This window comes from Littorina saxatilis, linkage group LG1 (assembly GCF_037325665.1).
Source record: "Littorina saxatilis isolate snail1 linkage group LG1, US_GU_Lsax_2.0, whole genome shotgun sequence".
NCBI classification, from domain to species: domain Eukaryota; kingdom Metazoa; phylum Mollusca; class Gastropoda; order Littorinimorpha; family Littorinidae; genus Littorina; species Littorina saxatilis.
Genome location: NC_090245.1, coordinates 34,170,118 through 34,183,186, shown reverse-complemented (window position 1 = coordinate 34,183,186; position 13,069 = coordinate 34,170,118). Strand labels below are relative to the sequence as shown.

Below are 13,069 nucleotides of genomic sequence, written 5' to 3'. Positions count from 1 at the left end.
AAAACAAGAAGAAATGTTACTTGCATTCTTTCTTACATAAATCAGAAACAACTGCACCCAGTCCATTCAAATTATAAAACAAATACACATACAATATCAACATTAGAAGTAAAAAAAAAAGAGAAAAAATAAAGGTTCAGTTTAAGGATGATGCTTGCCACACCCACTAAAAAAACCAAAAAAACCAATGAATCAATCAACGACTATCACTTCACACCTTAAAACATGTTCAAACTACACATTTCATCGTTGTTGAAGTCTTTTCATTTTTCTCTCCATCTTTTTTGCCTTCTTATCCTCCGCTGGATTTTCCTGAGGGGCCTCGGCAAAGAACCACGGCCCTAAAATGTTCACCCACAGCATGTAAAAGGCTCTGAGTGGGGCCTGAAAAACAAAAACAAAGTACAAGTAAAACACAAAGAAAAGCATATACATGTATAGAAAAACAAGCAAGTGAACCTTTCTATTCTTCATGTTGATGCAGGCTCTTGGAAAGTTGCCGCCCTCGATCTGCATGTTGAACAGCCCATATCGTGTAGATCAAGCCAGAATAGACGTTTTCCGGAAATAATTTGTCAGGATTTTCAACGGTCTGGTAGAGTAAGAGCGCCTTTACCTCAGACACGATTTTCACATTATCCGGAGCATGTTCCACGCTTTCGATCGGCTTTAACCTGCGATCTGGACGAACAACTAACTATGATGTGTATAAATATGATTCATGTACCATTTTCTTTCAAAAATATCATCGGAGCCAAGAATTGCCCCTGGTGGCTTGCTGGAAGTGTTCGCTAACCACATGTGTTTTCCTAAACGCACCTGACCTCAAGCCAAACTCATGTGACCTTGATCAAAACACATAGTGAGGTGATCCTTACATGCCAGCGAACATTTCCGCACACTAATTGTGAACTCAGTTGAACTCTTGAATGCTGAAAGGAAAGGGTATCATATTGTGAGCGCGCTGCATAACATACACATCAGAGTTAATTACTTGCCCCGATCCCAGGAAAAACTGCCGATCGGAAGCGTGGAACATGCTACAGATGTTGTAAAAAGCGTGTCGGAGGTAAAGGGGCTCTTTCTCTTCCAGACTGCTGAAAATCCAGACAGAGTTATTTTCGAAAATCGTCTATTATTTTCAAGAGAGCTGAGAAATTGCAGTGTTAGTCATCTGAATCACACACTGAATGGCCTCCATGGTAAACATGGCCATATTGCTGGTTAGGCCAAAAAAAAAAAAGGTCTGTTTACGGTAACCCGACCGACCCTATCTTTTTCGCGCGACCCTAGACTTTTTTTTGGCATTTGGGGGAGAAAAAAAAAAATCTTTTGGTTTTTTTTGCAAAATAACGTAAAAATATGTTTTTTTGGAAGAAAAAAATAAAAAAATCCCGACCTAACGACCCTATTTTTTGGGCCTATGTTACCGTAAACAGACCTATTTTTATATTTAGTCAAGTTTTGACTAAATATTTTAACATCGAGGGGGAATCGAAACGAGGGTCGTGGTGTATGTGCGTGTGTCTGTCTGTCTGTCTGTCTGTGTGTGTGTGTAGAGCGATTCAGACTAAACTACTGGACCGATCTTTATGAAATTTGACATGAGAGTTCCTGGGTATGAAATCCCCATACGTTTTTTTCATTTTTTTGATAAATGTCTTTGATGACGTCATATCCGGCTTTTCGTGAAAGTTGAGGCGGCACTGTCACGCCCTCATTTTTCAACCAAATTGGTTGAAATTTTGGTCAAGTAATCTTCGACGAAGCCCGGACTTCGGTATTGCATTTCAGCTTGGTGGCTTAAAAATTAATTAATGACTTTGGTCATTAAAAATCTGAAAATTGTAAAAAAAAATAAAAATTTATAAAACGATCCAAATTTACGTTTATCTTATTCTCCATCATTTGCTGATTCCAAAAACATATAAATATGTTATATTCGGATTAAAAACAAGCTCTGAAAATTAAATATATAAAAATTATTATCAAAATTAAATTGTCCAAATCAATTTAAAAACACTTTCATCTTATTCCTTGTCGGTTCCTGATTCCAAAAACATATAGATATGATATGTTTGGATTAAAAACACGCTCAGAAAGTTAAAACAAAGAGAGGTACAGAAAAGCGTGCTATCCTTCTTAGCGCAACTACTACCCCGCTCTTCTTGTCAATTTCACTGCCTTTGCCATGAGCGGTGGACTGACGATGCTACGAGTATACGGTCTTGCTGAAAAATGGCATTGCGTTCAGTTTCATTCTGTGAGTTCGACAGCTACTTGACTAAATATTGTATTTTCGCCTTACGCGACTTGTTTTTTTTGGCCTTAGATATGCCAGCATGCTCGACCTCGCTCTTATAATAGACATGGAAAAACCCGTACGAGGAGCTATCCAAAAGCAAAACAAAGTAATAGTGATCCTTTCAAGCTACGTTTCTCAACTTGCTTGTGATACAAATTATCTGAGAAAGAACAAAATGGAATTAACTGAATGCTTCTGGAGCTTTAAATGCAGATGAGGGTATGGTTGATTTTTTCAAAATACTGTAACAAAGTCTAATTCTTCATATTATACTGTTATTCCTTGTCTTTATGAAAACATTCTCTATTGCTTGATTATTGTAGTGTTCATTTAAAAACATCAAGATGTCACTGTGACTAATTTGTTGTAGCCTTTGTACATGTACGGTAATCATGAGTTCACTATTGTTGCTTGGATACAAGTCAGTTGAAACAACTTGAAGTAACAAGCCAAGATTAAATGTATTAGGTTGAGTGCTAATAAAAATTAACCTATTCCACTTACCCTCAGTTAAAGAGATTGGCTTTACATCAAAATCATTAATATCTGTTTTTACTTACCAATAACAAAAGGAACCAAAAGTAGTTTGAAATAAGGCTGAGAGTCTGTACAGCAGATGTCAGGAGAACAATGTCTTTCAAATGCCTGAAACAGACCAAGAGCAACAATAAAACACTAAAAAATAATGGAGAGAAGAGAAGTAGATCTAGCAGCAATGACAAAGAAGAAAAAATTAGATTTATGCAAACGTGCATGCATAAGAATTAAATTAAATGACTGCTGTCATGAGATTTAAATATCTGTTTCAGCTTTATCAACAGACATGTACATTGATACCGAAACCATTTTTCTCAGGCCTTGGTCTTCCGTCAGTGATGCATATTACTTTGATTGGAACCATTGTTCAGACCCCTCGTAGGTTGACTGTCTAATAATTTTGAAATAAAGATTTTCTGACCGAACATTTTTCCCCCCAGGACATTTCGACCTATACATATTTTCAATTAGGTTCTAACTGACCTATCGTCCTCTAAGTTTGGGAACACCCCTTCATTACAACATTTAAATTTGTGACCAAAAAAACCGGACACAACTTAAAAACAAGTTGCGTAAGGCGAAAATACAACATTTAGTCAAGCTCAGTCGAACTCACAGAATGAAACTGAACGCATTGCATTTTTTCCGCAAGACCGTACACTCGTAGCATCGTCTGTCCACCGCTCGTGGCAAAGGCAGTGAAATTAACAATCCAGAAAAGCGCGGTAGCGGTTGCGCTGAGGAGGATAGCACGCTTTTCTATATCTCTATTCTTTTTAACTCTCTGAACGTGTTTTTCATCCAAACATATCATATCTATATGTTTTTGGAATCAGGAACCGACAAGGAATAAGATGAAATTGTTTTTAAATCGATTTTGGAAATTTAATTTTAATCATAATTTTTATATTTTTAATTTTCAGAGCTTGTTTTTAATCCGAATAAAACATATTTATATGTTTTTGGAATCAGAAAATGATGAAGAATACGATAAACGTAATTTTGAATCGTTTTATAAAAAATAATTTTAATTACAATTTTCAGATTTTTAATGACCAAAGTCATTAATTAATTTTTAAGCCTCCAAGCTGAAATGCAATCCCAAAGTCCGGCCTTCGTCGAAGATTGCTTGGCCAAAATTTCAATCAATTTGATTGAAAAATGAGGGTGTGACAGTGCCGCCTCAACTTTGACAAAATGCCGGATATGACGTCATCAAAGACATTTATAAAAAAAATTGAAAAAAACGTCTGGGGATATCATACCCAGGAACTCTCATGAAAAATGTCATAAAGATCGGTCCAGTAGTTTACTCTGAATCGCTCTACACACACACACACACACACACACACACACACACACACACACACATACATAGACTACACACACCACGACCCTCGTCTCGATTCCCCCCTCTACGTTAAAACATTTAGTCAAAACTTGACTAAAATAATGTAAAAAAGAAGCTGATATGCCGGCAGAACAGTACGTGCAGCATGCAAAACTCTCACCATGAGGTGACTTTGAGAGTATAGAGCTTAGAAACACAGAAGAAGAAATGTGTACAGTGGAACCCCTCTTTTAAGACACCCACCCCACCTCCCTTTTCATAAGACATTGCTTCTTTCATATTTTCTGTTCATTACCTGTGTAAAAATTTTAAGACTTTCTGAATTTATCAGATTTATGGAGGTGCTCAAAGGGGGGTACCACTGTAGTGTAACTCAGAAGCCAGTGTTCACTTACATTTTGATAATAATTAAACAACATTAGAAGAACAAACTCAGTACTATAAAAAGTCTCAAAGAACAAAACTAACCCTTGCGAGTGAAATAAGGGAGAGAATTTCAGGAGAAAAAAAACCAGAACAAAATAAACCCTTGCGGGCACCGATCTAAAAATAATGGAAAGCGCACAGCCAATGAAACAGCGTAACCTGAGTGCTGTCAGTGTCATCTTACTATACCCCACAACACTGACAAACATGGTCAAAGGGAAATAATTGTAGTTTTGAGAGTCTTCTCTCCCTTGAATACTAGTAGCATCGCTGATTGAAACAGGTTCATAGATCTATGTGATCTGCATCCCTCTTATGTTTTCGCAGTTTGTGATTAAGGAAATGGAACCAATTTGGTTTCTCAATAGGTGCAATTTTACGCTGTCGACCTAGCGTCGCGGTATCGAACGGTGTCCCAAGATGGTGGATATGTTGAAGTCAACGTTGTGATAGCCAATAAGAAGGGATGCGCTATCCATTATCAGGCATGAAAACTGAAAAAAAAAAAAATACTGAAAAAAAAATTCGAAGGCGCGTAGCGCCAAGTTTTGCAGGCGCGTAGCGCCAAGTTTCGCAGGCGCGAAGCGCCAAGACTTCTAGGGGGGTCCGGGGGCATGCTCCCCCGGAAATTTTTTTTTTCAAGGGTGCAATTTGGTGCAATCTGGGGCTATCTGAGCCTTAAAATTGGATTCAAACATGGCCCCAAAACTATTTTACTATAACTGTGACTAGGAAAAAAAAAAAAAAAGAAAAAAAAAAAAAAAATTTAAAAAAAAAAAAAAAAAAAAGGAAAAATACGGAAATAAAAAAAAAATACGGTTTATTTTTTTCAAAAATACGGAAAATACGGAAAATACGGAGAATTTTCATGCCTGATTATGTTTAGATCAGTGCTTGCGGGTGAGAAAAGGGAGATAATTTCAGAAAAAATAACACAAAACTCACTCTGCCATGCCAGCCTCCATGTTCAAATCCACACCACTGTCAACCAGTGTCCCCTGGTTGTATGTTGCGCGTGCCATGCTGGACATAAACTTGTAACTGCCCAGCGTCAGTGACAGTGCCATCATTGTCATTACCTGTGATCAAAACAAAGCCTTTCATTTTCTATAACATTTCTTATTTACAAGAAATACATGTATACAAGTATGTATGTAAATTGTTTTTGTTTTTTTCCCAGTGAAATTGTTCCATATCCTTTCAATTGCAAAAGTGTTTTGAAAACGAATAAAAACGGACCATTTAAAATTACATAAAAATAATATGTGCCTTCAGATATCCCTATCACCTGAACTTGTGATAAAGAGATCCCTCCACTAGGACAGATACAGTGGAACCCCCCTTTTAAGACCCCCCAATTTAAGACTTCCTCCCTTTTGAGACCTTAGTTTTTCAGATTTCCTATTCATATTCTCTGTATATTTACCCCCAATTTAAGACTCCCTCCTTTTTAAGACCTGTTTTTTCCAGCTTTTTGGAGGTCGTAAAAGGGGGGTTCCACTGTACATGTACTTAAAATCAATATCCTGACTTCTTCCTGTACAGAGTGAGGTTTGTTTTTTTAGGAATTAAAAGACATCCTAGGCAGCTGATTTTTAGAATACATGTGTCCAAGAGGAGGGGTGCTCTTTTCCCATGTAACACCTGGCTTGATCTTACCTGGACAGTCAAATTATTTTCAAGAGGAGTACTGTGGCCTTACCTTTAAGTCTACAAATCACAAAATTGACCGTAACTTAACCACAAGGTCGACTGATAGTGTAAGACTGATATGATAAAAAACACTTTAATGTTCTCAGTAAACCCCCTCAATACACAGAAAACCAGGCAACCAGTTCATCAATGTTATGAAAATGAATACACAAAGTTTGGGGCTGAGCTCAGCCATCTGCCTAATTATTTGCTTTGCATACATGGGCAACAACATTTCTCTGTTAAGTCTAACATTTTTATTTTTTAAATGTGAATTAATGTTTCATGCTGTCAATTAAACATCCCAGAAACATACCTTTGTGTGTGTGTGTTTGTGTTACACTCAGCATGAAAGTAGTACACAGAGAAACAAGAAGGGCAAAGCCCATACGACTCACATGCTTGACCTTGACCTTTACATGAACTTGACCTTCAGCTAAACCTAGCAATGACATCATACACTAAGAACTGCTTTACACATTTTTCCTACCAAAATACATGTGACCTTGACCCAAGGTCAAGGTCATCCAAGGTCATGCAACACAAAGCTGTTAATTCAAGACATAGGAAGTACAATGGTGCTTATTGGCTCTTTCTACCATGAGATATGGTCACTTTTAGTGGTTCACTACCTTATTTTGGTCACATTTCATAAGGGTCAAAGTGACCTTGACCTTGATCATATGTGACCAAATGTGTCTCATGATGAAAGCATAACATGTGCCCCACATAATTTTTAAGTTTGAAACAGTTATCTTCCATAGTTCAGGGTCAAGGTCACTTCAAAATATGTATACAATCCAACTTTGAAGAGCTCCTGTGACCTTGACCTTGAAGCAAGGTAAACCAAACTGGTATCAAAAGATGGGGCTTACTTTGCCCTATATATCATATATAGGTGAGGTATTCAATCTCAAAAACTTCAGAGAAAATGGGAAAAATGTGAAAAATAGCTGTTTTTTAGACAACATTTATGGCCCCTGCGACCTTGACCTTGAAGCAAGGTCAAGATGCTATGTATGTTTTTTGGGGCCTTGTCATCATACACCATCTTGCCAAATTTGGTACTGATAGACTGAATAGTGTCCAAGAAATATCCAACGTTAAAGTTTTCCGGACGGCCGGCCGGACGGGGGGGACGGACGGACGGACGACTCGGGTGAGTACATAGACTCACTTTTGCTTCGCATGTGAGTCAAAAAGTGCAGTTCTTGTGATAAAATTTTCTCACGTGGCCTGTGCATACTACAAAGCAAAGTTTGCTATCTACCAAAAGTATTTATATATATATATATATATATATATACATATCCCTTCTTAATCAACCTTTGTTACAACAGAACATGCTTGCATAGTTACCATCAATATTTGTTGTACAAGTACATGTATGTACTTACAATGGGAAGTTTTGTAAACTGCTCCCAGAAAAACAGGAAATACACACTGAAGAAGACGCCCTGTTGACAAAACAAAGAAACAAGAATTGAAATAAAAAATGAAACAAGTACAACTCGCCCCTCTGCCCTCACTGTGCCTGTGTTATTTTCCTTCTTAATTTTAGCAGCTGTCATTATTCTTACTAATCTTAGTCAGTCGATCACATGGGTGCAGGTGGGTGGGGTGTCCAACAGAAGGCAGTTGATCAGAGCATTGAGTAAACACTTTCTACACCACCTATGTTGACCAATTTATTTTTAGCCGAGACCAGCTGTACTGCAGCAGATCACTCAGAATTGTAGTAACTGTGTAGCTGGAGTGCAGGCGTTGGATGGACGTTACAGAAAGCAACTGAAGCTAACAGTCTGAGCGATATATCCGTACCTGGTCAGATAGAGCCATATGAGTGATATATATCCGTACCTGGGAGACAATGAGTTAATACTGAATTAAAGCAAAGAAAGCTAACAATCGAGTGACAGGTACAAGACCTGAGATGCGTAGAAGAACTTAAGAAAAAGGGAGGGGGAATACGCCAGGGTACATGGTAAAGACACATCAGTTTCTGCATTGCTTTCATGGTACAGTCAAACTATATATTTATATTGTACAGTCAAACCTGCCCTTGAGACCATGCACCTGTCTAAGGAGACCATCCCACAGGATCCCCAAGGGTTTTTACTATATAAATGACCTGTTTAAAAAGACCACCTGCCTGTCGAGACTAAAGACCACCAAATTTTGGTTCCAAAACACAGTTTCAACCTGTCGTGGGAGACCACCTGACGTCTTTTCCCAAACAAACCCACTTCACATCAGGGCAGAACATGGTCTGACCTGATCTCATTGAGGCTTGACAGTCCTCCCCCATCCCCCTCTGCCCATGGCTGAACAAGAGAACAGTGGAGCAACAACTGTGACTAAGTACTTAGCCAGTGGACGACAGAGGCAGTGAATCGCTGGCCTGTGAAAGAGAGTTGCGGTTCTCTTTGACAAAGGCTGTGAAGCAAACTTGATCCATTGTTTGCAACCGGAACTCCTGATTCGGTTCAACAAAAGGTTACAACTCCCCTGTCCACCCTCAGTAAACAGCAATTGTTCGGAGGACTAATGAGAGGATGTCAAAAATCTTGTAACTGCGCTTGCATCGAAACCAAGCCGATACCTGCCCTGAGGATAAAAAAAAAGATAAAGAAAAAAGGAAAACGAACTTATACAGACGGCGATGGTTGGATATGCTGAATAAAGAAAACTTTTTCTGCTTCAGTGCTTGCGTTCTCGTTCATTCTTTTGTCCGTTTTGTTTATTTGTTCATGTGCCGATTAGAAATGTGAGTTGTGATTTAATGGGTAGACGTCATCTGTTTGAGTGAGATCATATAAAATCTAGTTTAGTACAAGGATGTTTTTCTGTGCAGTGGGAGGTTTGCGTGTGTGAGTGACGTGTGACATACGTTCAAGTGTTTCCGGGAAGATGGGTGTTTGCCATATGGCGAATCTGTCTAAAAAGGCCACCTGTCTAAAGGCTCAGTCCCTTGGGTGGTCTCTTAAGACAGGTTCGACTGTACTTACATTGGCGGCCAGCAGGATGTACTTGTAGAAGACAAGCGTTGTCTTGTTCTCCTCCACAATCAGCTTCTGACCCCTCGTGCCCTGTTTCCCTTTGGGCTGAAAGTAAGAGAAAATAAGGCATGGAAACAACTGTCAGTGCAAGCTAAAACTTCTAAAGATTAGATGAGCCATGAGGGTGCAGACAAAATATGTCCCGTGTACCCTCCAGTCCCAGGTGTTGTATATCATTATCATGATGTACCTTTGCATCAAAATTCGCTAGCCTGATTTTCAGTATTACCTCTACAGTTTTTGAGTCGAGCTGTAAACAACTGTCGGTATCCAGTTGTCTAGTATCGCAACCACGAAAGGATGATTTACTTATTTAGGCAAATTGTTATCATCGACATCGCTGATCTGAAAGTTGAAAATGAAACCCTTTGACTTTGTCATTTGTGATCATCTCGTTCTTGCACGATTAGTGGTCCCCGTTTTAAATCAGGATACAAATCAGCAACAAATCTCGAACACTCTTAATCTGCTCGATTAAATTATCATGTACACCGAGAACAAACAGGAAAACGTACCGGCATTTTGGCGAAATTAAAACAGCTGTGCTGTAACTGTAAGATGCCAACGTGAGACGCTTCACCCGGAAGTGCAGTAATAATCTGGAGTAGTCTCCCTTGCGTCGTCTGTATTCATTGCTTCATAACTGCGACAAACTTTCGCGGGCACCACATTCGCTGAACCAAGCCGCACTTCGCTCATAGCCGCAGGTTGGGCTCAGCTAGCAGTCATGGCAGTTGGGAGAACTCGGAGATGAATTTCATCCCCGAGTACGCAGTACTAGGGTCCAACAGACTTTAATTGTGTGTCTGTCTGTCTGTGTATCTGTCTGTCTGTCTCGACTTAACAGCTTATTGCTGGGAAACTACTGGGCGCAGTTCGTTCAAAAGTTGATACACTAACTGACTTGATAATAGGTCTGATTGATCGTATTAAAACTTCATAATGTTACCTGGGACCTTTAATGCCAAATAAATCACAAAAGTTCTTGACAGTGGGACGAATTCAATCGGAGCGACAGCCAGCCATTGAGCTGATAGAACACTCGAAACACGTCACCCAGTGACGAGAAAAGCATGATTTTCAAGCCAGCCAGCGGGTGTGGGGCTTTGGTCTCGGCAAAGAAACTGCAATGCAGTGTTTGGTCTCGGTGAGACTGAAAGAGAGACGAGAGAGAGCGACAGGGACACACAGTGACCAAAGTGATCCGGGTTCGATTCCCGGCATGGGTGGTCTATTTTTTTTTTTTTTTAATTCTTGTTTACTATTGTTTATTATGAACGTTTTAATGTTTTATTTTACTCTAATAACTTTTTTAATTGTGTAAAATAAATAAATAATTTTTATTTATTATTTTTTTTTTTAATCCAAGTGATCCGGGTGGAAAGCGATTCGTCTATGGCCAAAGTGATCCGGGTTCGATTCCCGGCATGGGCGGTCTATTTTTTTTTTTCAATTCTTGTTTACTATTGTTTATTATGAACGTTTTAATGTTTTATTTTACTCTAATAATTTTTTTAATTGTGTAAAATCAATAAATATTTTTTTTTTTTTTTTTAAATCCAAGTGATCCGGGTTCGATTCCCGGCATGGGCGGTCTATTTTTTTTCTTTCTTTTTTTTTTAATTCTTGTTTACTATTGTTTATTATGAACGTTTTAATGTTTTATTTTACTCTAATAATTGTTTTAATTGTGTAAAATAAATAAATTATTTTTTAATTTTTTAAATTTTTGTTAATCCACGTGCACAAGACAAAAACTTTCATACTGGGGGAGCGAGCCAGTCTGAAGAGTACTCGGGTCCAGCGCCAGCGTTTTTTATTATACATTTCAGTGTAATTTTTTTGAAAATTTGAGGAAAAGGTTGTTACCATTGTATTTTCGTAGAAATTCAAATGCAGTCAAATTTAAACATTTATTTGAATTAACAAAAAACCGAAAGTTATTGAATTTGATATATTTTATTTTAAGCCTGTCTTACACTGTGCCGAATATCCTTACGAATATGAAAATGTTGTATTCGGCCAAAAAAGAGACGAATGGACAGGAAAAAACAGAGAAAAATCGAAGGCTTACGAATCCTTGCGAATGTCATACGAATGGTTGCGACTGTGACTGCTTGCGAATGTCTACCGATCATTATTGCGATTGTATAACGAATTCATATACGGATCTATTACGAACGTTGCGAGTGGCCTTGCGAGTGTTGCCGAGTGCTTGCAAACATATTATACGAATAAAACGAGTATGCAATTCGCATTGTTCGTAATGTTGCTCTTAAACTCTGGCATAGACCTATATTAATCTAATATAGGTCCCTGACACTGGCGAATTGCCCTTGCGAATATAACTTATTCGCCAATAACTTGTATTGATGATCGGGACATGGTCGCAAGACATTCGTAAATGTTCTTAACCATTCGCCACCATTCGTCTCTTTTTGCGAACATTGGCAACATGCTCCTAATATATATTCGCAAGGAAGTCATATTCTGAATGTTTCGCAACGTACTCGTAAGTATATTCGCAAACCATTCGTAATCATCGTAAAGGTATGCGTAGCGCTCGCAAGCATTCGTAAGGATTTTATTCGTGCACATTTTGCCAACATCTTGCGAATGATTGCGAATTCATTACGAATTTCTCAGGAATGTTTTGACCATTTCTTCCCAATTCACTGAATGTTGCAAAAGCCTTACGAATGCTTGCGAGTAACTGCAATTGCTTGCGAATGTTTTAAAAACAGTAAGAATATCTTGCAAACGTCTTGCAACTAAACGGCGATTTTGATGCGTATGTATTCTCAATGATCGGTACACATTCGCAAGCACTCGCAACCATTTGTAAGACATTCGCAAGGATTGGTAAGGCTTCCAATGTTCTATATTATTCATGTCCATGTGTCTATTTTTTTGCCGAATACAACATGTTCATATTCGCAAGGATATTCGGCACAATGTAAAGACAGGCATAACGAATGGTTGCGAATGGCTTGCTAGCGCCACGAATACATTGCGATGATTACAAATGTCTTGCGAGTACTAACGAGTACGTTGCGAAAAAAAATAGCAATATGACTTCCTTGCGAATATTAGGAGCAAGTTGCTATGTTCAAAACAAGAGACGAATTGTAAGGAATAGTTAAGAACAGTTACGAAAGTCTTGCGACCATGTCCCGATCATTGTGAATTATTGGAAAATGCTATTCGCAAGGGCAATTCGGCACAGTGTAAGAGTAGCTTAAGAGTATTTTGAAAGAGTTCTGATTATTTGATCACGTTTTTTATTAAAACAAAAATGAACACAAAAACATATACATTCCTGTAAAAAAAAATTTATGATTACAAATATTTAGTTATGAATTAAGCTTGATTTATTTTCGATTAGAAGTGTTGTGTCTCAGTATTACATATCTTTTTTTGTCGTGTTTATTGCAAAATAATTTTCTTGGATTCATGTAACCCAAGGTTTTTTTAAAAAATAAATATTGACTTGACTTCAGCCGTGCGTCCTATAATATGGGACGCTTACAATTTTTTGGTTTGTATACTAAAGTTTTGAAAGTTTTGGGTTTTAAAATAGATTTCTAAGTCAAGGGAGAGTAGTGAAACTTGAAAATAAAAAAAATGTGTAGCTTCCCTCTGTTTGTTTTTTTACCAGTCCAGCCATTTTGTCGGTTCAGCTGCTGATTTTGTTCAACA

At 38.1% G+C, this 13,069-nt stretch overlaps 1 protein-coding gene across 1 annotated transcript; it reads right to left on the bottom strand.

Annotated features, from left to right (window-relative positions):
- Window positions 1-14: 14 nt before the first annotated feature.
- Window positions 15-9,959, bottom strand: LOC138967767 (transmembrane protein 208-like). The gene is made up of 6 exons (XM_070340426.1): window positions 9,886-9,959; window positions 9,320-9,415; window positions 7,709-7,768; window positions 5,565-5,698; window positions 2,866-2,950; window positions 15-384 (listed from the first exon to the last, which is right to left on the bottom strand). Exons 1-6 carry the CDS (start codon window positions 9,889-9,891, stop codon window positions 244-246), a joined length of 522 nt encoding a protein of 173 aa, XP_070196527.1. The 5' UTR covers window positions 9,892-9,959; the 3' UTR covers window positions 15-243.
- Between the last annotated feature and the right edge of the window lie 3,110 nt (window positions 9,960-13,069).

Coding starts and splice junctions, on each gene's coding strand:
- LOC138967767 (XM_070340426.1), bottom strand. Junction 7,769..9,319: donor ACATCCTGCTGGCCGCCAAT/GTAAGTACAGTC, acceptor TTTTGTCAACAG/GGCGTCTTCTTCAGTGTGTA. Junction 2,951..5,564: donor ATGGAGGCTGGCATGGCAGA/GTGAGTTTTGTG, acceptor GGTCTGTTTCAG/GCATTTGAAAGACATTGTTC.